General features: G+C 37.8%; 1 protein-coding gene across 1 annotated transcript in view; it reads left to right on the top strand.

The window, feature by feature from the left end:
* The window catches only part of SPATA9 (spermatogenesis associated 9), a 31136-nt gene that overhangs the window by 2128 nt on the left and 3059 nt on the right, over positions 1 to 25949 (top strand). Inside the window, exons 3-4 of the mRNA XM_004375037.3 lie at positions 8992 to 9219; positions 22079 to 22174. Of these exons, the coding sequence (XP_004375094.1) occupies positions 8992 to 9219; positions 22079 to 22174 (324 nt within the window). The remainder of the gene's footprint in view (positions 1 to 8991; positions 9220 to 22078; positions 22175 to 25949) is intronic.

Here is a 25949-nt window from a genome sequence, read left to right as displayed (position 1 = left end):
GGAAGCAGTGTGAGTGGGCCAAAAAGTATGAAAAAGCATAGCATGTTCACAGAATATTAAGTAAATCTGAATAAATGGCATGTAGAATAGGAAGGTTGAGGCAGGAAATAGTAGAAAATTAGAAAATGTAAACGAGTCAGAATATGGAGGTATTTCTATGCCGTGTAAAGAAGACTGCTTTGTCTTATTTAAAACACAGATATCAGAGAGTCACAGAAATGTTTTGAGTATAGAAATGACATCTGATTTGCACTTTAAAAAGACTTCACCAGTGGTAATGAAGTCAGAATGGAGGCAGAACTTCTAGTAAAGTTCTATTGGCAAATGACAGTCAAGAACATGACATTGACTTTGGGAATAGAAAGAATGGGTTGGATATAAGAGGTGTCTAGAATATTTTGAAAACTGACACTGTGGGCTGAGAAGGATGTTAGAAGTTAAGGAAGACTCCTGGATTTCTTAGGTGGCTGGAAGAATAGTAATTCCATTAACTGGAATAGAGTACTATAGGAGGAGGAGCAGGTTTGTAGATGATGATGATGAGTTTAATTTGATTATAGTTTAAGGGTTATCCCACATCCTGGCAGGGCATGGAGTTGAGTTGAATATTGGATATAAAGGTTAGAAACTCAGGAGAAGTCTGGGCTGAAGATGTGTATTTGAGTCATCAGTATATAGTGTCTAGTTACAGCATATAGTTAAACCAAGTGTATAACTATGTTGACATCAGCAATGATATCGTTCATTCCACAGTGATAAGATGCCATTCAGATGGTAGTCAGCTAAAAAGTAGGACAGGACAAGGTTTAAAAGCTCTACAGGGCAAATCAGATTTTGTAATTACATCTTAAAAAACAAACAAACAAACCAAACCCGCTGTCGTCGAATTGATCCAGACTCCTAACGACATAGGACAGAGTAGAACTGCCCCATAGGGTTTCCAAGGAGCGGCTGGTAAATTTGAATTGCCAACCGTCTGGTTAGCATCCAGCTCTTAACCATTACGTCACCAGGGCTCCAGACTACTTATTTCCCCTTTTTGCATTTTGCTAGCCTTGGTATGGAGCCCTCGTGGCACAGTGGTTAAGAGCTCCGCTGCTAACCAAAAGGTTGGCGGTTTGAATCCACCAGCCGTGCCTTGGAAACCCTATAGGGGCAGTTCTACTCTGTCCGATGGGGTCGCTGTGAGTCGGAATCGATTTGACAGCACATAAAACAGCAACAGCCTTGCTATAAATCTTTTGGAAGTTTGAAGATTTTTCTTGGCTATGCTCTGGATTGTTAAGGGAAGAGATGAAAGATGTCCATGCTTGGACCAGAATGTAAAATGGTTAAATTGGCACTGTAGTGGCGGTGATTATTGCGATAGCCTCAAGGGGAATCCTAGGAGACAAGAGTCAGGCATGGAAAAACCTCTTTCAAGTTGTGATTCTCTCATCATTGCCAACATTAGAGAAACTGGGGTTTTATTTAGTTAAAGAAGTTGCAACTTTCTTTACAACTACCTTTATCTCTTCCTATCATCTGAATAGCCTTATTATCACTAAAACCATAGTCGTGATTTATGGTGAAGTAGATTGATATTCTAATTTCCCAAAAACTCTGAATTTTTATTTCCAACTCATCGAAGTCATTTACTAATAAGAACTTTACCCCACCCAGAGAGGAATACAAAGATAGATTGTTAAAGTTACTTTCTTATTCTCAAAACTCTTACATTGTTCTTTTCCCATCACTTACCTTGAAGAAGATATTGCTGAGATTAGCAGGAAGCCCAGATAGTTAGGAAATATTATAACAAATTTAAATTTATTTGCTCTTCAAAAATAATCTTCCAGAAAACATTGCTAATACTGGGTTGTTAACTAGATTATTTTTTAAAGGTCAGATTAAAATGCTGTAAATTTTATTATTTCCAGGATGATATCTAGTCCCCAAATATACTGAAAGGGATGGTTTCAAGAATATTTAGAGGGCTTTATTAAGTGAATTGTATTTTAAATTGCTAAATTTTGTGATTAGTATTTAAATCATTTTTTAAAAAATTTATTTCAGGCATTTGTTTATTTATTTAGGAAAAGGCTATCATGCTAGCCTGGAGCAAAAAGATTTGATGGGAGCAAGGCTTCTAGTTAGAATGCCTGCTGAGAATTTGCATTCCTAAAAAGTTCCCAGGAGATGCTAATACTGCTGGTTAGGGACCAATTCTAAGAACCACTAGTAGAGCAGTGGTTCTTAAAATTTTTTATACATAAGAATCACCTGAGGATCTTTGTTAAACTGTAGCTTCTGCTTCAGTATATCTGGGGTGGAAATGCAAATTCTCAGCAAGCGTTCAAACCAGAACGAACCAGTTCAAGGCCCTGGATGGAAGTGATGGTAGAATTTTCATATGGGAATATACCCAGAATAATGGTTATTAAATAGTCCTTCAAAGCTAAAGGTTTTGAAGGAAATTTTCTTTCTGGGCCTGGAGAAGTTAATTTTAGAATCTTGGCTTGAGGTCATGGCTTCTGAGGTCACGTATTCCCCACTGGCTCCTGCCCAACCAGCTGAGACCCCAATACCCTCAGTATCTATTTTCTTTAATAAAAATTTAAAAATTTAAGATTTATAATTGAAAATTGCAAATGATTCCCATAGGAGGACTTAAAAATATTAAACCTTGAAATTTGAACAAACGGCAATGTGTACTATAATTTGAGAACTAAAAAATTAAAGTCAGGATGATCCTTTCTAGAATGAGAGAAATCTTTTGTGGTAAACAGGGTCAGTTTTTGTGGGTTTTAATTTTGAAAGGTGATTATGTGTTTTATTCTGTTATTATCTCACCATATAGTATAAAATTGGGAGTTGTAAGACAGAACATAAGGAGCCCTGGTGCCACAATGATTGAGTGCTCTCGGTGGTTTGAACCCGCCAGCCCCTCCCTAGTGGAAATCTGCTCCAGTAAATATTACAGCCTAGGAAACCCATGGGCAGGTCTGCTTTGTCACATTAGGTCCCTATGAGTCAGACTGAACCTGATGGCACCTAACAACAACAACAACAGACAGAACATATTAAAATCTCTACAGAAGTTTGGATTTTTACATAACAAAAAATCTGTACGTGTACCTTTCTGAATTTTCTATGTTTTTTTTTTAATCTGGGATAAAATCTGCTGGGGATACACAATGATGTCTGGAAATTACTTGTAATGGTATTGCGGTTTCTAAATGTAACAAGAGTAGGACTGTAGTTAGATTGTTCTGTAATTCAGTTATATTTTTGTCTTTGGTGAGTTATTTCTTGTGGAGCACTAGCAATATTGTGAAAGTTGCAGAGCACATTATGCACTGAAAACTTTCTGAGTGATTTCTAATTTAATATTTGGTATATTTCTCAGTATTAATTTGTTATGTTTTCTGATTTTCTTCCTTCATTAATTTTGACAAATATTTATAGAGCGCCTACTGTGTGCCAGACACTGTTCTTGGCACTAGGGAAAGATCAATGAGCCAAATATACAACGCTGCTATCACAGAACTTACGTCCTAGTCAAGTAGAAAAACAATAAACAAGGAAATTGAGTAAATTATTTAGCATGTTAGGTAAGTCTTAAGAATAAAAAACTATAGAAGAGAAGGAATATTCAGTGAGGGTAGGGATAGGGAGAGGAGCGCCGGTGGCACAATGGTTAAACGTTCGGCTGTTAACAGAAAGGTTGGTGGCTGCAATCAACCAGCACCTCCACAGGAGAAAACACCTGGCGATCTGCTCCCGTAAATATTGCAGCCTAGGAAGCCCTGTGGGGTAGTTCTACTCTGTCCTGTAGGGTTGCTGTGAGTTGGCATCGACTAGATGGCACACAACAACAATACAGTCATCAAAAGGAAAAAAGCTGGTAGTTCAAAAAACAAAAACAACAAAAAACTTGTTTTCCTAATAGAGCTAGTTAAAAAGTAACTTGCTGAAGGTAGGAGTGAGTTACAATCATCATCTTAAAACTGGTGACTTTTTTAAAAAAGAAGGAAGTTTCCTTCTGTGTCTGAAGGAATATAAGTGGCTCTCAGTCCCCTTCATATCCCAGCACCACAAAGAACCACTGAACACGCACTCTCAGTGCTCAGATTTGGTTTCTAATGTAATTCTTCTTAAAAGCAATGGGCGTCTTTTTGGAAAAGGGTTGATTTCATGTTTTGTGGCAGGGAAAATAAAAGTGGTTGGGAACATTTTGTTGTCATAAAGTAATCCTTTGGGAGGTATCTAGGAAAGTATCAAAAAGGAAAGTGTTTAAAAACCATGAAAGTAAGCATGCTAGTCAAACTGTAACAATTTGAGCATTAAAGGGAAACAGATGATAATCTTTCAGAATACATTGAGTCTGTTGGAAAAAGCCATGAATTCATATCACTGAAATGGGGAATGTAACACAAAGTTTGCTAAAACATTGTTGTAATGTACACTTAACAAATCTTGTTTATAATAAATGCTGTATTTGGTCCACACAAATTATGTGAATCCTATAGTAGAGTGTTGATTAGCAATCAGATTATTACAAAAAGGCTTATTTTTATAAAGAGATAAGAATTTAGAAATAAAAGCAGGGAATGGTTGAGTGAATCAGAGGGAAAATCTAGTGTAGTGTTTGGGGGAATGAATCAAGATTGGTTAATAGAAATAGATGTGTGAAGTCAGTGAATCCAGCCCAACATGTACAGATCACCAGAATTTTGTAAAGAAACTTAAAAAATAAGGAGAGGAAACTGCACAATGTTAACATTTTGCAACTATAAAAATGAAGGGTCCCGAAAACACAGACATGTTTGACCAAGTAGACAAGGTTTAAGTAATGGCAGAACTATGTGTGTGCATATATTTATGGACATATATATATATATATATATTTAGGAGCCTTGGTGGTGCAGTGATTAAAGCCCTCAGCTGCTAACCAAAAGGTCAGTGGTTCAAACCCATCAGTCGCTCTGTGGGAGAACGATGTTGCAGTCTCCTTCCCTGAAGATTACAGCCTTGGGAACCCTATAGGGCAGTTCTGCTCTGTCCTACAGGATCGCTATGAGCTGGAATCGACTCAACAGCAACAGGTTTTATATATATATTCTTTGGTGGGGCCATAATGTGGGGGCCATCTTGCCAGGTTAAACATATGTGTGTGTATATATATAAAATCTTTAAACATGCATAGGTATGTTTATGCTAATAATTTATATTATATGTTTATATGTTTATGCTAATAAATTATAATGAGAAAAAACACATACAAGTAAATTGTAATCAGAAGTAAAACCATCTTATTCCAGCTGCTCCACCTCAAGGAGGAGTTGGGAGGGGTCGGTGCAGCACAGCCTAACGTCACAAAAGAAATCAAATCTGTATGCATAGAAGCTTTGGATGCAGGTGACAATGTGATTTTCTTCCTTGGTGTGCTCACAACCAGGGTCATTGTTATTAGTTGCTATTGAGTCAATTCTGGATAGCAAGTGATTGTACCAGCATATTATCTTGCTTATTCTACTTGCCGACCCAACGGCAATCGATTTGGTTTTATATATACATATATGTGTTGTTGCTGTTAGGTGCCGTTGAGTCAGTTCCAATTCATAGCGACCCCATGTACAACAGAACGAAACACTGCCCAGTCCTGTGCCATCCTCACAATCGTTGTTATGCTTGAGCCTGTTGTTGCAGCCAGTGTGTCATTCCATATTGTTGAGGGTCTTCCTCTTTTTCACTGACCCTGTACTTTACCAAGCATGATGTTCTCCAGGGACTGATCCCTCCTGATAACATGTCCCAAGTATATGAGACATAGTCTTGCCATCCTCGCTTCTGAGGAGCATTCTGGTTGTACTTCCTCCAAGACAGATTGTTTGTTCTTTTGGCCCTGGTTGTACGGTGGTTAAGAGCTCAGGCTGCTAACCAAAATGTCGGTAGTTCAAATCCACCAGCACTTCTTGTAAACCCTATGGGGCAGTTCTACTCTGTCCTATAGGGTTGCTATGAGTCAGAATCTACTTGACAAGCAATGAGTTTGGTTTATATGTTATTGAGTTTTTGGTGAGAGTTTACACAGGAAATTAGGTTCCCATTTAACAATTTCTGCACATATTGTTCAGTGACATTGGTTATATTTTCCACATTGCGTCAAATTCTCATTATTTCTGGTCTGGTATTCCCGTTTCCATTATTCTTGCTTCCCTGCTCCCCGGGCTCCACCTTCTCATCTTTGCTTTAGGGTAAATATTGACTGTTTGCTGTCAAATAGATGATTGTTTTTGTTTGTTTGATAAGAAGAGCACTGTACTCAAGGGTGATACTGTTTATTTTATAAGCCAATCTATTATTTAGTTGAAAAGTGGCCTCCAGGAGTAGTTTCAGTTAATCGTTTGAAGGTTATCTCAGGGCTATAGTCTCAGGGGTTCCTCAGAGACTACCGGTCCAGTAAGTCTGGCCTTTTTTTTGTTATTATTGAAGATTTTGAGTTTTGTTCTAGAATTTTCTCCCATTCTATCTGGGACCATCTACTGTGGCCCCAGTCAGAATGGTCAGTAGTGGTAGCCGGACACCATCTAGTTCTTCTGGTCTCTGGATAGGTGAGGCTGCGGTTTGTGTAGGCATTTGGTCCTGTAGACTGGTTTCTTCTTTGAGTCTTTGTTTTCCTTCTTTCTCTTTTGCTCCAGATGAGTAGAGACCAATAGTAGTATCTTAGATAGCTGCTAGCAAGCTTTTAAGACCCCATATGCTACTTACCAAACTAAGATGTAGGACATAAACTTTATAGACTATGCTGTGCCAATTGACAGAGATGCCCCAAGAGACTATGATCCTAAGCCCTCCAACCCAATAAACCAATCTTTTGAGATGTTTAGTTATGTCTGGGAGGTATCCGTGACTGTGTCCCCATGTGCTTTATTATATGTATGAATATATGTACAGGACACACAAACATGTATATAGATTTGCCTACAGATACACCTATATATGCTTATGTATATACACACATATACCTTCCTATACACATGTATACATACATATCTATCTATGTAACCACTCATATTTTTTTGGTTATTACTGCTATTGTCAAATTGTATATGTTACAGTATTTACCAGTAATGCCCCTTATTCTTGTATATTTCTTAGTGTCATCGTTTACCTTCGTTAAGTTGCGCTCACTTCATCAATATTCAATGTTGCCTTTCCCATCACCAAAATTAACAAGTGTCTACTCTCTAGAGATCTCTAGAGAATGATTCCCCCCAACTTTCCATCTCTAGTAACCATCAAAGAACACTAATTTCTATATGTATACCTATTTTTGCCTTTTTATAAAAGTGGGATGATACAATATTTGTCCTTTTGTACTTGAGTTATTTCATGCAGCATAATGTCCTCCACATTCATCCACGTTATGTTTCAGAGACTCATTATTCTTTATAGCTACATAGTATTCCATTGTCTGTATATACCACATTTTGTTTATCCATTCATCCATTGATGGACACTTAGGTTGTTCCCATCTTTTTGCTATTGTGAATAATGATGCAATGAACAAAGGTGTGCATATGTCTATTTGTATCACTGCTATTAGATCTCTAGGGTATATTACCTAAGAATGGGATTGCTGGATCATAGGGTATTTCTATTTCTAGCTGTTTGAGGAAGAACTGTACCATTTTCCATTTTCCATTCCCTCCAGCAGTGGTTAAGTGTTCCAGTCTCCCCACAGCCTTGCCAGCGTTTGTTGTTTTCTGTTTTTTTGATCAGTGGCATTTTTGCATGGCTGAGATGGTATCTCATTGTAGTTTTGATTTGCATCTCTCTGATGGCTGATGATTGTGAGCATCTTTTCCTGTGTTTGTTGGCTGCTTGAATGTCCTGGGTTTGGTTTTTTGGTAGCAGCCCACAAAACTTGAGTTGCACTCTCCACTGTTAGTATTGACTAGGAGAGTTGAGGGGTAGGTTAATGGGACTTTTTCAGAAAAATTAACAGATTAAGCCAAAACAGGGCTTCAGATGCTGCAGAAATACATTCTAATTGACAGACTAGAATAGCTTTTGGTTGTCTCCAATGACAAATGCTGAACAGTAAACTGAACTTCAATGACAAAACTAGCAATTATAAATTTATCTCAGGATAAAAGTTAGGGCATTTTAAATAAATTATATGTTTGCTCTTAGACAGATTTATGGTGTTCATTGTAGGCAAAAAAAGAAATCCTTTTAGAGAAAATTTTTATTTATATTCTTAGACAATAAATAAATATTTAGGTATTCAAATTTATTCATTCGTGTTACTAACCAATACTTTTTTCCCAAGTTATATACTAAAAAGTCAGAATAGCCCATAAGATTACTTAAACGAATACTGGAAACTACACTTGTGTTGCCTGGAATGCAGTCTAACCACATTGTAAGTAATTTCCTTGTGGTATGCTTTCCGGGAGAGCAGAGAAAGAACGACATGTCATGTGTTTTGGTAATGCCATGAAATTTTCCTATCAGAATGCTGAAAGAAGTTAAGAAGTTTTTAGAAGTAGAAGTTTCTTAAGCTTGCAGAGTATTTGTTTTATCATTTTTGTTTAAATGGTAAACATATATATATTGTATGTATGCTATTATTTCATAACTTGACCTTTTAAAAGTAAACTGGGAAAATATTTATTACCTTTGTAAGAGCTCTTTAAAAATAAATGCAGATAGGTATAAACCCAGATTAAAAAATGAAAAATGTGTATCTTTTCACTAGTAATTTCACCTCTGGATATTTATCCTAAGGAAAAAAAATCAGATATTCATATACAAATTTAGGTATATGGGGGAAATCGATGATGTCGTATTTAGGGGGGAGGGATAGAATTATCGGACATTGAGTATATGAACAGTATAAAGTTATATGGTACTCTGTCTTTGCCTGAAGGAGATGTTAATAATGCATTGGAGAACCACATGTCAGTCGCTTTTCAAAGACTTTTTTTTTTTTTTTTCCAGAAAACAGAACCCATCCAAAAAAACTCCAAGGTCAGAATGGCTACTGTTTTAGCCAAGATCAATCGAGGAACATTCATTCAAGGATTACACAGCATATCCAGATCCTCTAAATCAGTGGCCAAGCTTCTGCAGCCTCAACTTGCTTGTAGGCTTTTAGAGTTAAGGGACATATCTGGTCGTTTGCTGAGGGAAGTTAATGTACCAAAGCAACCCCTATATAACATGCAGGTAAGTGAATATTGCGTTTGCACAAGACTTAGACTCTATTTTAGGAACTGTTTTGAATTTGCAAGATTTAGAAAATGAAAATGGAGCACATTGTGGTTGTCCTGCCTGTAAAACAGATATACTTGGATGAGAAATGAATGATTAGGCCTTTTTTTTCAATATAGTATATTCTCCCGTTTAATTAAGTCTGAAAGGAGACAATGTGGATTTTTTTCCCTACTTTATTATTAAATTGATCAGTATTAAATCGCCAATTTCAGATGGTTTAACTTTAAATATAAGTATGGAATTTTGCATTTATATCAAAACTTTTTTCACATAAACTTATGTTTCCCAGGTAATTTTTGTTTGATAGATTGAGTATAGTTAACTATAAATTCTTTCTGATAGACCTATCAACATTCAGGTATATTTCAAATGACATATTCTACATTGTTTTATTGAGGATCTGTTATGATGTTTTGTTAAATACAATGACTCTTAAAACTTTGTAAGGATGAATTTCTTTCTTCCTAAATTTTATGGCACAGAACTCTGGGTTTTTCAATCTGGGCATTATTCAAAGTGTCCTAAATTTAAACAACAAAAGATTTGAATCTGTAAGGCTATCATCTAAATCCCAGAGTGAACCAATCTGAATCCTTCTGTCAAAGGAAGAGAAAACCTGGCTTAATCTTGGTTAAACCAAAAAGAGATATATTTGTGTAGTCGAACATTCCAGAATTGATAAAGTTTCAGGCATAGCTGGATACAGGTACTCAAATGATGCCTTCAGGATCCTGCTTCCCTTCTTTTCCACCTCCCAGCTCTGCTTTCTCTATGTTGACTTCATTCTCAGACAGGCTTTCCCCTCATGGTCACAAGATGATTTGCAGCAGTTCCCAGGGCTACGTATTTCCAGGTTCAAATCTGGCAGAAAAGAGAGTCCTTGACCCAGCATTCCTGTGAAGTGTTAAGGTTCACTCTTATAGAATTGCTTAGGTCTCAGTGCTCACTGCTAAGCCACAGAAGTAGGATGCACTAATAGGCTAGGACTGGATGACCTGCTTCACCTTTAGAGTTGGGAGCGTAGCTTTATCTACAACACATGACCTGAGAGTGAGGAAAGGGTGAATCCTCAAACAAAAATTTGAGATGTTTTGGCAAAATGGATGCTGGATGACCAAAATCAGCAAATATCCTTTATACAGGAATCTCTCTTTAATCAAAAATTTTGACATTTTCAGAAATCATCAGGTATTTTAACTATGAATTGCCTGGGAACAGCATTTATAAGACTCCTTTGTAATACCTGATACCTGAGGAAATAAAAAACGGTTTATATTTGCTAACCAATGAATTCTCTTAAGCACTACAATTTCTATTCTTGTATCATTAGGTCATCAAAAAAGAAACATAGCTGAACAGTATTGTCTTAAAGTCCCAATGAAATACATTTCTGAATCTAAGGTTTTACATTCCTGTTACTTTCTTTGAATTGTCAAGCCCATGATTTTTCATAGGGGGTTGATAGAAGAAATCGCCTTTGAAGAATATTTCTTAGTACAAAATCATGTTTAAAGACACTGTCTATTATGTTATTAAAGTCCTCCTTTTACTGTTTTGCTCCTCCTTGTTAAGTCAGAACTGTGAAAGATCTGAGATTTCACCCTGTGTTTTTCCCACCACAGTTAAACACATGCGCGTACGCACACACATGCTCACTCTGACAAAAGACACAAACCCCTTGGATCAGAGATACAGAAGATTTATTATTTACAGCACGAGCAGCATCCAGAGCAATATCTTGTGTCGGTTCCCTATGCCTCAGTGACCTTAGGGCAACACGGTGAAGGCCAGACATTACCTGCGCATCTAGTAAGTTGCATCACAGCAGAGAAACCCTGAAATTAGGAGACTCTGAGCCTCTTACAGAGCAGCTGGCACATCTGCCCATCCTACCTCCAGAAAGAGAGATTACTCTTTACTCTGAAATGTAGGCAGATCTCCTCTAGAGGAGAAGGTGTCTCTAAGTTTCTTACCCTCAAGTGTAAGAATGTTTCAGGGGAAGGGAAGGAGAAGGCTTTTTCTTTAGTGCCCTGTGACATCTCCAGGGAGACATCTCTAGATCTTGCCAAAGAAATAAATTATCTATAGCTTCCAAGGCTATTTGCTATTCAAAACGTGTCCTTTGCTTAGAAGGTCTGGTCTGTGTAGCAATGAGAGAGATCTGTGGAGAATCGTTTCCCAACATTCATGAAAATTTAGTGGCAGAAAAAAAAAATCTGTCTTTACAATTGGATTTGTGTGTTTCCTATTACCCAATATTGAGAACTAAAAAACACAATGTGTTTGGTCTTTTGCCTTGACTGACAGTGAATTTCAGATAAATTTAGAGCTCAGTTGTGATAGCTAACTTCGGGAATCTGAGCTAAAAGAGGCTTAGGGAGTTATGTCACAGTCTAGTAGGCTAGAAGTCCAAATTCAGGGTGTCATCTCCAGGGGAAGGCTTTCTGTCTCTGTTAGCTCTGGAAGGAGGTCCTTGTCATCAATCTTCCCTTGGTCTAGGAGCTTCTCCGCTCAGGAACCCTGGGTCCAAAAGATGCACTCTGCTCCCGGCACTGCTTTCTTGGTGGTATGAGGTCCTCCATGTCTCTCTGCTAGCTTCTCTCTTTTATATCTTACAAGAGATTGGCTTAAAACACAACCTAATCTTGTAGATTGAGTCCTGCCTCATCAACATAACTGCCACTAATCCTATCTCATTAACATCATAGAGATAGGATTGACAATACATAGGAAAATCACATCAGATGACACAATGGAGGACAGTCACACAACACTGGGAATCATGGCCTAGCTAAGTTGACAGATATTTTTGGCGGACACAGTTCAATCCATGACAGTACTCATGGTGACCCTATGTGTTACAGAGTAGAACTGCTTCTTAGGGTTTTCTTGACTGTAATCTTTATGGAAGCAGATCACCAGGCATTCGGCAGTGCTGCTGAGTGAGTTTAAAATGTCAGCCTTTCAGTTATCAACCAAGTGCAAACCGTTTGTGCCACCCAGGGTCCTATATCTTTTCTAGAAGTTCTAATTGGTGTTTTCCCAAAATTCCTGCTTTTTTTCTTTTCTAAGTGTCTTTTACAGATTTATTCCTTTTTTAAAAAAAAAATCTCTCTGATCGTTTTAAAGATACTTATTTTGTGTTCTTTTTAAAGATTGTTTCATGAGGTATTTGGGGGAATGCTAGTCTTTCCGACTATTGTGACTTTTTTTGTCTCATTCATAATAGATCATTTCCTTATGTTTTGTAAATTTTATCTTAAAGTTGTTCTTCCACAGGAACTTTTTAAAACATAGAAATCCCTTCTGGCCTTGGTGGTGGAAATGTCCCAGGGTATTAGCAGCCCGGGACCAATCTTAATGTTAATTTTTCAACTTAGGTTTTCTTGTATCACACTGATAGCGTATATTCAGACTCCCTTATGTGGTGCAAGCTGGAGGTTTTGATCTCTCTTGAGAGAATTCTAGTCCCAGGTGGAGAACGGCTTCCTGACCTTCTTCCTGGGCTGGGTGGTACAGTTGTTCTCATCCCACTTTCACTGAGATCACAGCTCTGTAAAGGCCTAGTCCCTACCTTGTATGCAAACAAGTCTCATCTCTCCAGTCTCTATATTAAAACTTAGCTCCCAACCATTATTTTAGGGTCTAATACCATCCCCAGATTTCTTGGGACATCAGCTCACACTAATATCTGCTCTGGCTTAGTTCCCTCTTTGTTCCTGACACAGGGAGATTTATCTCTCTCTGTCTCTCTCTTTTGTAAACTCAGTCTTGTATTAAATTTTGAGGGTTTAATTTTATATAGAATTTCTAGATGGGAAGATTTCCACATTAGCTCAGTTGTCATGTTTCTGGAACAAGATGTCCTTTGACTTTAATTCTTAATACCCTCTTTTACAAGTTTAAATATTATAAGATGGTTAAATTTCTTTTTGGAAGTAAATGAAGTATGATTCTACTTTTTCATTCATTCAACAATTATTTATTGGGGACTGCATGTGTAAAATCACCGCTTTAGGGATTCAGAGATGTCTCACCCTTGCTCTTGGACTGTGGGTGGTGATAGGCCAGTAAGCAAAAAATGTCAATAGACAATAGCAAGTGCATGATACAAGTGTGCAAAGTATGCTAGGAAAGCATTAAGAAGGGGTATATAAGTCCAACAGAGTGGTCAGTGTAGGCTTTCTAGAAAATATGATACTGGATCTGAGACTTGAAGGATGAGGAATTATCCAGACAAATAAGTAGAAGAACCATTCCAGGGAAAGAACAATATATATTAAGATAGTGAGGTGAGAAAGACCAGGGCTTGTTTGGAGAACCTAAGTAGTTCCATATGGCTGGAGTGAAACAAGTGAGCACAGTGCCAGGTCAGAGATTCCAGGGTCCTTAGGATTTGGGTGTAAGAAACGAGGTTTACTTGGGTAATATGAAACAGCTAGAGTGGAGAATTAGAATGCCACTGAGAGGAAACTAAGTTATAATGAGGAAGAAAATCACATATGTCAAATATGAACAGCTTATTGAGAACACAAATAACAATATGAATAGTGAAGACAGTGGCCCGGAGAGCCAAAGATACAATAGAGTAATGTCTGAGGTGTGGTGGAGGTTAATGGATTAGTTTGTGATTGGAGTGTATCCATGGTACCAAATTGTGCTGAGGGATAAGTGTCATAGCTTGGAAGGGCTTACCCAGAGTGGATTCCAGATGAATATTCCTCCAAGAATTGTCAGGCTGCCTATGCCGAGGTGGAGCTTTGTGGTAGGGGGAAGTAATGAGAGTGAAAGTTTAAATTATTATGCAAGAGAATATGCATAATTGCGGATGCATGGAAGACATAGTTTATAAAACCTTAGCTATAGGAAGGTAAGTGGCCTGGTTAAACTGTCTGAAGGTTTGTTTCAGTGGCCCTGTTCCCAAGCTTTGGCCACTGATCTGAGGGTGATGAATGATGGAAAGATGCATTTGTACCTGGAACACCTGAAATAATTCTGTGCAAACTCTCTCAGATATTATGTGGCTGGGAACACGAGTTAGGCATATTATTTCTCTAAAGAACAGGGGACAGAGGAACATTTTCCTCAAGACACTGACCATACCTATAGTATTTCAGCCCTATCTGAAATGAAGCAGACAGTATTGGTCTTCCCAAGATCATCAGAGAATGGAAGCTGGCATAGGAGCTCCCCCACAATCTGCCTGGGATTTTCTGGTCGGATGCTCAGCTCTAGAGCACATATATATGAACCACATAAAGACCCAACTGACACAAGTTACCTGAAGGGATTCTGGTGGCTTGTTGTGACTTTAATACAGAGTCAGGCATCTCTTGCTGGCCATTCCTTTGCACCTGGCTCTTTGGGTGCTGAGTCATGATGCTCCTCAATGTCCTCTAGGTTCTGTAAGGCATAGACACTGGGATGAGGCTGCAGTGATATATCTGCTGCTTCTATAAAGGGCCCCAGGGATAGAAAACTCTGAGTAGAGAATTTCCTGATGGTTTTCAACATCCCCCACCACTGGTACTTGGAGAATGGTAAATCTTCTCAGCTTTGTGGGCTGTGTGGCTGAGTGAAGCCTGCATCTGCTCTACACTGCAGTGACCTAGATCATTGGCTTGAATGCTAACTTCAGCCAAGACACGTCAGCTCCCAGACATAGTTGTTGATTTTGGCAGGCCAATGCAAGGCCACAGGATCAGGAGCTCTTCCTGTGGTAGATTCTTCCCTACAATGGCATTGGAGATAACTGTTTCCACTTTGTATTGGCACTGTGGATAAGTGAAGGACAAGATAGGGGCAAAAGTGAGGTAAGCCCTCAGCCTCTGAAATGCCTAGGTCATGAGAGTAGATCCCAGTGAACTTGTTCCTTTTCATGAAGCATGTCAGAAGCTTATTTAAGTTTCTCACTTCCAATCCTCCAAGGTAGACTTCAGTTTTGGGTTTAAATTCTAAACCTCAAAAATAGTCAGGAACTTCTGTAGGTCCTTGATAGACCTGACATGAGGCTATCTTGGATGGTATAATTCAGACCTGGAAAGAGAGGACATTTCCTAGTAAGCAGCATCCATGGACCCTTGAAGACATACTTCTCCAAATTTGCCAAGAGGTTGGAACATTTGAGCCCTTCCAGGACTACTTGATTATGAGTTTATTCAGTGAGAACAACGTTCCACAGGATGTTAGTAACACTGCAGTAAAGTCAAATAGCTTTCTTTACTGTAGACTGGTAGTAGTCTTTGTGCCCAAGAGCCTTGTGAGTTGCTAAGCAGAGATATGTTGTTGTTAGGTGCCATCGAGCCACCTCCAACTCATAGCAACCCTGTGTACAACTGAATGAAACACTGCCTGGTCCTGCGCCATCCTCACAATTGTTGCTATATTTGAGACCATTGTATCAGCCACTGAGTCAGTCCATCTCATTGAGGGTCTTCCTCTTTTTCACTGACCCTCTACTTTATCAAGCATGATGTCGTTTTCCAGGGACTGCTTCCTGATAACATGTCCAGAATACATGAGACGAAGTCTTGCCATCCTCACTTCTAAGAAGCATTCTGGATGTACTTTTCCCAAGACAGATTTGTTTGTTCTTCTGGCAGTCCACAGTATATTCAGTATTCTTCGCCAACACCATAATTCAAAGGCATCAATTCTTCAGTCTTCCTTATTCATTGTCTAGCTTTTGCACACATATGAGGTGACTGAAAATAACATGGCTTGGGTCAGGCCCACTTTAGTCATCAAAGTGACATCTTTACCTTTTAACACTTTAAAGAGGTCTTTTGCAGCAGATTTGTCCAATGCAATACATGACTGCTGCCTCCATGGGTGTTGATTTTGAATCCAAGTAAAATGAAATCCTTGACAACGTCAATCTTTTCTCTGTTTATCATGATGTTGCTTATTGGTCCAGTTGTGAGGATTTTTGTTTTCTTTATGTTGAGGTGTAATCCACGCTGAAGGCTGTGGTCTTTGATCCTTATCAGTAAGTGCTTCAAGTCCTCTTCATTTTCAGCAAGCAAGGTTGTGTCATCTGCATATCGTAGGTTGTTAATGAGTCTTCCTCCAATGCTAATGTCATGTTCTTCTTCATATAATCCAGCTTCTTGGATAACTATATCTTTACATAACTAGCAGATATAGTAATGTAAATTTCTTAAAACGTATAGGAAACGTTTCTCTGGACCTATCTATTAACAGCAGTCATTGTTTCTTGCAATACCTGTTTGGCAAACACTGAGTTAGACAGCTTCTCCTATTTTTCTTCTTGTACTCCCCATCAGTGATAGTATAATATCCATACACGTACAAGGAAGACTAGTTAATACGACTATTGTTCAAATTTACGCACCAACCACTAAGGCCAAAGATGAAGAAATTGAAAATATTTACCAACTTCTGCAGTCTAAAATTGATCAAACATGCAATCAAGGTACGTTGATAATTACTGGCGATTGGAATGTGAAAGTTGAAATAAGAAAAAGGATCTGTAGTTGGAAAATATGGCCTTGATGATAGAAATGACACCAGAGATCTCATGACAGAATTTTGCAAGAGCAACAACTTCTTCATTGCAAATACTTTTTTCACCAATGTAAATGGCGACTATACACATGGACCTCACCAAATGGAGTCTAATGGAATCGAATCAACTACATCTGTGTAAAGAGATGATGAAAAAGCTCAGTATCAGCCAGAACAAAGCCAGGGGCTACTGTGGAACAGACCATCAATGGCTGGTATGCAAGTTCAGGTTGAAGGTGAAGAAAATTAGAGCAAGTCCACAAGAGCCAAAATAGGACCTTAAGTTTAGAGACCTGAATTTAGAGACCATCTCAAGAGTAGATTTGACGCATTGAACACTAATGACCAAAGACCAGACAAGTTGTGGAATGACATCAAGGACATCATACATGAAGAAAGAAAAAGGTCATTAAAAAGACAGGAGAGAAAGAAAAGACCAAAATGGATGTCAGAAGAGACTGTAAAACTTGCTGTTGAACATAGAGTAGCTAAAGCGAATGGAAGAAATGATGAAGTGAAAGAGCTGAACAGAAGATTTCAAAAAGCAGCTCAAGAAGACAAAGTATTTTTATGAAATGTGCAAAGACCTGGAGTTAGAAAAATCAAAAGGGAAGAACGCACTCAGCATTTCTCAAGCTGAAAGAACTGAAGAAAAAATTGAAGCCTTGAGTTGCAATATTGAAGGATTCTATGGGGAAAATATTAAATGACACAGGAAGCATCAAAAGAAGATGGAAAGAATACACAGACAGAGTCTCTGTATGAAAAAGAATTGGTCAACATTCTACCATTTCAGGAGGTAGCATATGATCAAGAACCGATGGTACTGAAGGAAGAAGCCTGAGCTACACTGGAGGCATAGGCAAAATCAAGGCTCCAGAAATTGATGGGATACAAATTGAGATGTTTCAACAAATGGATGCAGCACTGGAGGTGCTCACTCATCTATGCCACGAAATTGGGAAGGCAGCTACCTGGTCAACAAACTGAAAGAGATCCATATTTGTGCCCATTCCAAATTTGCTGGCGATAATTTAAAAACAGTTGCAGCAGTACATCAACAGGGAATGGCCAGAAAGTCAAGCCAGACCGAAAAAAGGATATGGGACAAGGGATATCATTGCTGATGTCAGATGGATCTTGGCTAAAAGCAGGGAATACCAGAAAGATATTTACCTGTGTTTTATTGACTACGTGAAGGCATTTGACTGTGTGGATCCTGACAAATTATGGGTAACATTGGGAAGAATGGGAATTGCAGAACACTTAATCATCAGGATGGCGCAAGACCAGCCAGCATTTCATTCTGTTATACACAGCATCGGTATGAGTCGGAACAGACTCAACAGCACTTAATAACGGCACAACACTCCACATCAAGGTGGTTTTGGACAACATAAACTAAGTTGGGCCTGGTAATTCCTCAACCTTCAGTTCATCTATAAGTGGATATTTATTTTGAAAACTTTTTGTAGTTTGCTATTTAGTGATTTACCTCATTATCAATGAGAATAAAATGAGCACATATACTTCCTTTATGAGATAAGGCAGTTAAAATTATGTGGGAGAAGTGGTGTTACCATGATTTTGTTAAAGGTTGAAATGTTTTTACTATTCAAATATCCATCTATTTTGCATGTTAATATTACCAAGTTCAAAAAATAATTACAGGAGTATAACATTGATCCCAAGATACTTTTAACTCAAATATCAAAATAGAATGAAATTAATATAACAAGGTTAAGACAAAATTTTTGAAATAGGCCAGGACAGTCTAACAAAACCTCCCATTTAGCAAATTTCTCCTTTTTGTTTATCTCAGTTTTTACCGTACACTATTCCTGCTCATAGCAAGCCAAAAATGAAGCAGTGTGGTTTATAATATGAAAAACGTATATTGCAAGTGAGTCATAAAATTAGAAAATGGCTACTTGCTGGTAGCCACATAAATTTTGGAGGAAATGTATTTTCTACAGGGATAATTTGTTACAGAAATAACATTTATCAAAAGTATTAAAATAGTAAAAAATGACCCTTAGTCAATATACAAATTTATTATTCAGAAACATGTTGTTGCTATTGTAAATTGCCATTGAGTCGATTCTGACTCCTGGCAACCCCATGTGTGCAAAGTAGAATTGCTCCACAGGGTTTTCAAGACTGACCTTTCGGAAGCAGATCACCAGCCCTTACTTTCAAGGCACCTCTGGCTGGGTTTGAGCCACCAACCTTTTGGTTAGTAGTCCAGCACTTAACCTTTTGCACCACCAAATATAATGTATATCAAATACATAACTGATTTAGAAACTAATCCATTTTAATTACTTTTAGGTGACAAAATCTGAGAAAGAAAGAAAAATGCAAATTATCATGCAGACACCACTTTTATGCTTTAATTATATGAAAACTCGATGCCATTGAGCCGATTCCGACTCACAGCCACCCTACAGGACAGAGTAGAACTCCCCATTGTGTTTCCAGGGAGCTGCTGGTAGATTAAAACTATGGACCTTTTGGTTAGCAGCCGAGCTCTTAACAGCTGTGCCACCAGGGCTCCCTACCAATTATTGAATATGGGCCATATACACGTGTTGTCCCTCTTACCAAGCATTCATATGTTCACAAACTCATGAGTCTTTTTACTCTGCTAGGAGGCATTTTGTTGGGATGTCGCTGCTTTTCTTCCTCATCTCTGCTCTCTACTGGTGTATGTTTGTCTCCTTGTAGCCTAGTAGTGGGATTCAAAGGCATACTATCATTTTATATTCTTTTAGCAAGAGGGGAAGAGCACCATCTGTTTCTTCATTTCCTGGAAACTCTTTCCAGAAGCCAGGCACTCTGGGAAATTTTCCAGAGTGACGTCTAGACGGAGTGGGCTGAAACTGCCACACCTATTTCTACATCTAGGAGTTGGTGTGGCCTGAAGAGTGGGGAAGAAGAATATAAACAGTTTTTCTTACTACTAGGCTAGGTAGTATCCTGGCTTCAGCATTTCATAAATCACTTAAAAGGGAAGAAGGGAAATTGTGAGGGGTTATTCTGTTCTTCATTCAATAGTGGCAAACCAAAAAAGCAGCAGTAGGCAAAAACAGTGTACTTCATCAGGATGCGGAGCACACTTATATTTTAACAATTATAAAAATAACATACGTTCTTTTGACCTAACTTGGAAAATACAGAAAGCAAGAAAGAGTTTAATGTCTCTGAACCTGTGTTTCTTATTCATAGGTTTTTTTAGAGGGTAAAATGAGACAATGCAAGTAACCATTAACATAGAACCTGGCATGTAATACGTGCTCTATAAATATTAATTATACAAAGTTGTATTACCAAAACATAACAGCTGTTAAAATTCTGGTGCATTTCTACCCAGACATTTTCTATGCAATGTTAACTGTGTTTATTTTAATTATAAAAATACTGGACATAGAATGTTTTATTTGTTTTTGGTCATAAAATTAAAAAAACTTTTTAACTTAAGTATAATATACAAAAAAATGCACAAATCATTAAGTGTACGGTTCATTGAATTGCCATAACTTGAACACACCTCAGTAAGCAGCATCCAGGAAATCCCCTTGTGTTGCCTTCGGGTCACTAATCCCACCCTTGCTAGGATAACCACTATCCTGATTGCGAACAGCATAGATTAGTTTGCCCTGTCGTTGTATGTTTCATATGTGGGATCACACTGTATTATGTTTACAGTTCTACCCCTTGCTGTTTCTCATCGTTCATAAGGTACTGATAATACCTACCATGTCCCTAAAGACTACCCATGTACAGGCATTCTGCTAACACTTTACAAGCAATTTCTTGTCTGCACAGCAAACCTGTGAGGTAGATATTAGGTATTACTTCCAATATAGTTCAGGGAACTGAGGCTTAGAGAAAATAATTAATTTGTCCAAGATGTCATTGCTTAGTGAGTCCTGGAGCCAGGACACAAACCTGTATCTGTTAGACCCAAAGACCATCCTCATAATAGTCTACTGTACCGCCTCTTCATAAACAGCTTATTCCAAGGCACAGCGGTGTTGGCAGCACAGTTAAGGGTCGGGTTAAGTGCTTGGACCCCGGAGCACAATCCCTGCCTTAAATCCAGCTTTGCTACTTACTAGCTGTGTAATTATGGACAAGTTACCTACCTCTCCTTTTCTATTTCTCCATCTGTGGAAGGGGGATAATAATAGTGCTAACCTCATAAGATTGTTTTAGGAATTAAATGATTTAATGTTTACAAAGCACTTAGAACAGGGCCTGGTACATAGCACCATAGAAGCTTGTTAAATAAAATGTTATCACGTGTTCTTCAGAAGGACCTTTTTAGAGGCTCAATAGTATACCACTGAGAGATAGACCATAATTTACCTCACTATCCTGCTATCATTGGTTGTTTCAGTTTTTTCATTGTTACAAACAACTTTTTAGTGAAGATGTTACTCACTGTTCTTTTTGTTTTTGTGGGCATTTTTACTGTGCATACATGATTTTATTAGCTACAGCCTGTGTCTTTGGGAGTTCACTGAAGCCACTGAGTGTCTGCGCTCTTCAGAGGAGCATGGCTAACTGCCACTTCACTGCTGAGTGGGAAAGGAATGTTTTGCTTAATGTCCTTGTTTCATATCCTGTTCAAGGCAACAGAAGTGGCCTGTAAGAGAGTAATTCCCTTAAACTGAGTATGTTATACTAATATATTTGAGGCAGGGATACCTTATATTACCAGAAACCAGAAATGTCTGCGAGGCAAATTCGCTACTGGTGTAAACCTCTACGTTTCAAAAAAGAATGCTGGATATGAGCACAGAGCAGTTTCTGAAAAGTCGTGATCGTCTAACGTTCATGCCGGCCTTCAGGAGTCTCATGATTAACATTTCCAAGCAGATCATTAATACCCAGGAAATGCTTAGTATTTTAATTGCTGTTTGCTTAACTGAGGATGTGAATGATTTAGTAAAGAATGAGTACATGAACTTGAACAAAGGAAAGACTGTTTTTCTAATATGCAGAGCAGCACCCCCTAGTGACCACAGTTGGTAAGTGTAAAAAGTTTAACAGATTTTGGAAACAAAAGACTTATAAACTTGTCGTAGGTTTTGACTAGCAAAAGAAAGTATCTTTTCATTAAAAGGAGAAAAATAAGCAATATAGTTTCAGAATGTGAAAAAAACTCAGGTAACTCTAAATTAGATGACTTTCTTTAGAAAGAAATATTTAAATTCTCATTTTACAATAACTCTAAAATTGAAGTTTTATTTTAATAAAACTCTTTTCTGTTTCACAGGTCAGAAGGGGTTCTTTGTTTGAAATTATTTCCTTTCCAGCAAAGACTGCTTTGACTAGCATAATATATGCTTCATATGCAGCACTAATTTATTTGGTAAGTTAAAAAAATTATTAGAATCTAGAAATGAATATAGTAATTTTATGTAATGTAAAAGATATACTATGCAGTCCATTCATAAACTGAGGTACTATTCTCTTGTTGAACAAAATAATTCTACATCATAAACTTACTTTTCTGATGAGTCTAGATCAATCTACCATAAACCAACTTGCTTAAATAACTAAAATTATTTTATTTTTATGAAGTTTGTTAGCATTTGAAGATCTTTGGTTCAAAATGTTTTAGCTTTGCTTTTATTTAGCGTTAGGTGTTTTGTTGCAGTCATTGTGCCGTGGTTAGCTCAAGTTCAGTATCTTATCATTTTGGGTCTATGACTTTGGGAAGCACAAATATTAGTGTTATTTTGAATTACAAGTGATGTGCATGACAAAAATATTAAGTATTTTATAAATGATAAGTGGTTATTTTCTTTTAATCCATTTCCATTTATGTTATTGTTGTTAGGTGCCATTGAGTTAGCTCCAACTCACAGTGACCCTGTGTATAATAGAACGAAACGTTGCCCGGTCCTGTGCCATTTTCCCAATTGTTGTTATGTTTGAGCCCATTGTAGCAGCCATTGTGTCAGTCCATCTCACTGAGGGTCCTCCTCTTGTTCACTGACCCTCTACTTTACCAAGCATGATGTCCTTCTCCAGGAATTGGTCCCTCCTGATAACATGTCCAAAGTAAGTGAGACAAAGTCTCACCATCTTTGCTTCTAAGGAGCATTCTGGCCGTACTTCCTCCAAGACAGACTTGCTCGTTTTTCTGGCAGTCCATGGTATGTATATTCAGTATTCTTCACCAACACACCTCAATTCAAATGCATTAATTCTTTTTTAGTCTCTCTTTCTCATTTTCCAGCTTTCACATTTCCATTTATACTTACTCTATTTTTTTTTTAAGTATGACATACATAGAAAAAAGTGTATAGCTTGATGAATTAGCACAAAGTATTTATCTATGTACCACCCCAGGGTGAAAACAAAACATTACTGTTGTTCCAGAAGCCTCTTTATTGCCCACTCACAATCACTACTCCCTTATATAAAGGCAACCACTAGTTTTGAGTTCTAATACCATAGTTTGCCTCTATATGAATTTTATAGTATATATATTTCTTTTGATTATCTTTTTTGGCCCAGCATTTTGTTTGTGAGATTCATCTGTTGTCTGCAATAGTAGTTTGTTCATTTACATTACTGTATAATGTTCCACTGGTTGAGCATATCACCATTTATCCATTCTACTGTTGATGGACATTAGCATTATTTCTAGTTTGGGGCTATTATGAATAAGGTTGCTATGAATATTCTTGTACATATCTTCTAATGAAGTTGCTGGATTGTAAGTTATGCATATTGCCAAACAACTTTCCAAAATGGTTTTAACAATTACACTTACTCCAGCAGATTATAAGAGTCCTAGTTGCTCTGCATCATCACCGACATTTGGTATTGTCAGTCCTTTCCATTTTAGCCATTCTTGTGGGTATACAGCTGGGAGGGTAATACTCAGCATAAATCCAAATCCCCATCTTTTCACTTCTCTGACACTAGCTGTAACATGAAGCACTCCTTTTTCTGACTGTAGCCACCCGGAGCTAGGTCAAATATCACAAGTTAAGAGGACACCGTTCTTCAGACCACCTGCCCATGCAGCACTTCTTTCTCTGATCCTAACCACTTGGAGCTAGGTCACATCTCATAAGTTAAAAGGACACCGTCCTTCAGACTGCCAGATAAGCAGATGCAAGCCACAAGTTTGGGAGTCTGTACAACACCCTAACTTCTGACCTGCTGGCTACAAATTCAGCAGTCTCCCTTTATCCCTTCAGGATGCCAGCCCAAGCTTAGGAGTTCCCCCTGAGCTCTCTCACTTGTGACCTGCTGGCTCCCACTACTCCTTTAGGTTCCATAACTCACTAGAACGGCACAAAACTCATGGAAAATGCTATACTTACAATTACAGTTTTATTGTAGAAAAAAGGATACAAATGAAGAGACACATAAGGTGAGGTCTGAAAGGGTTCCCAAAGTGAAGTTTAGAGGGTCTCATCAAGTAATGCAAACTCCAACCCCTTTCCCATGAGGTCAGCTGATAATCGTGAGGTGGTCTTTCTGGCCTGACCAGCCCCTCTTCCCTGAGGCTGGTTGATACCACAAGGTGATCATGAGGTATTACATGGTGAGTCTTTCTGGACTAGCCAGCCTCCGCCCCGGAGTCACCTCATCACCTCACCTAATCTGTTAGGTGTGGCCTGGGGTCCTTACTGAAGACATTTCCAAGGTTTTTAGAGATAATCTCTCAGGAACTGAGGGCAAAGACTAAATTCTTCAGGTAAGGTTAATGTAAACCCCACAGTAGTGTTATCTCATAGTGGTTTTCATTTGCCTGTCCTTGATCATTAATGATCTGATCTTTTTTGGACTTTTGGATATCCTCTTTTGTGAATTCCTGTTAAAGTCTCTTCTCATTTTTCTATTGGGAGTTGTCTTTTTATTATTAATTTGCTCTTCATATATTCTAGGTACAAGCCCTCTTTTAGTTATATGTGGGCAACTTTCTTCTTATTCTGTGGCTTGCCTTTTCTCTCTCTTAGCAGTGTCTTTTAAAGCAGAAGTTCTTAATTTTAATGTAGCCAAATTTGGTGCTTCTTATATCTTATTTAGGGAAATCTTGCCCTACCCCCAAGGTCATGAAAATATTCTCCTCTGCTATATTCGAGGAACCACATTATTTTACCTTTTATTTTTGGATTTATAATCCATCTGGAATTGATTTTTTGTGTATGGTATCAGGTAAGGGTCAGATCCCTTCCCCCATCCCCCGCATAGATATCCAGTTGACACAGCCCAGTTAATTGGAGAAAAAAATATCGTTTTTTCTAATGCCCAGAACACTCCCTTGGTTATAAATCAAACATCCCTATGTATGTGGGTCTGATTATAGACTCTTTGTTCTATTCAATTGGTCTATTTGTTTACTCTTCCACCAGTTGAACACTGTTATTTATAGGTACTTTATAGTAAGGCTTAATAACTGGTAGAATAAGTCCTCCTTCCAACCCATGAACATGGTATATTCCTCTATTTTTAGGTCTTCCTTAATTTTTCTTAATAATTTTTATAGTTTTTTCTGTTAGAGGTCTTGCACATTTTTGTTAAGGTTTTTTGATCATATTGAAACACTCAGTAATAAAGATTAAATTTTCCGATAATTATAGATTCAGTGCAGTTCCAGTTAAAATCTGAGCAGTTGTATGTGTGTGTGTGTAAACTGACTAGCTGATTCTAAAATATATAGGGAAATGCAAAGGGTCAAGAATAGCCAAGACATCCTTGAAGAAGAACAAAGCAGGAAAACTTAATTTTAAATTCATTAAATCACAGTTTAAAACATACTTGAGTTGATCAAATGAATATTTTGCATGTTTTTTAAATTTCTAAGGAGTGTTCAATATCCTAAATGTGAATCTTACACAAAATTGACATTCAGCCATGCTCGGATGACAAATACACTGCAAAAGAAATGGATAGGATGAAATGATGACAGTGAAACTAAAAACTAGACTTAATCCAAAATTAAACTTTAAACTTTCTCAAAGGCTATTAAAATCGTTCCACATAACTTGTCATGCTATAAACTTTGTAAGTAGGTAATGGAAACAATTTTTGGTGATCTAATAATTGGTCATATGTGTATCTAACGCCTAGGAGAGAAGGCAGGGTTGGAGTTACAGTTTTGAAAGCAAGTAGCATATATA

The sequence above is a fragment of the Trichechus manatus genome, unplaced genomic scaffold, assembly GCF_000243295.1.
Source record: "Trichechus manatus latirostris isolate Lorelei unplaced genomic scaffold, TriManLat1.0 scaffold00032, whole genome shotgun sequence".
Taxonomy (NCBI): domain Eukaryota; kingdom Metazoa; phylum Chordata; class Mammalia; order Sirenia; family Trichechidae; genus Trichechus; species Trichechus manatus.
The sequence above is the reverse complement of the archived record's forward strand: the minus strand, read 5'-3'. Positions and strand labels throughout refer to the sequence as shown.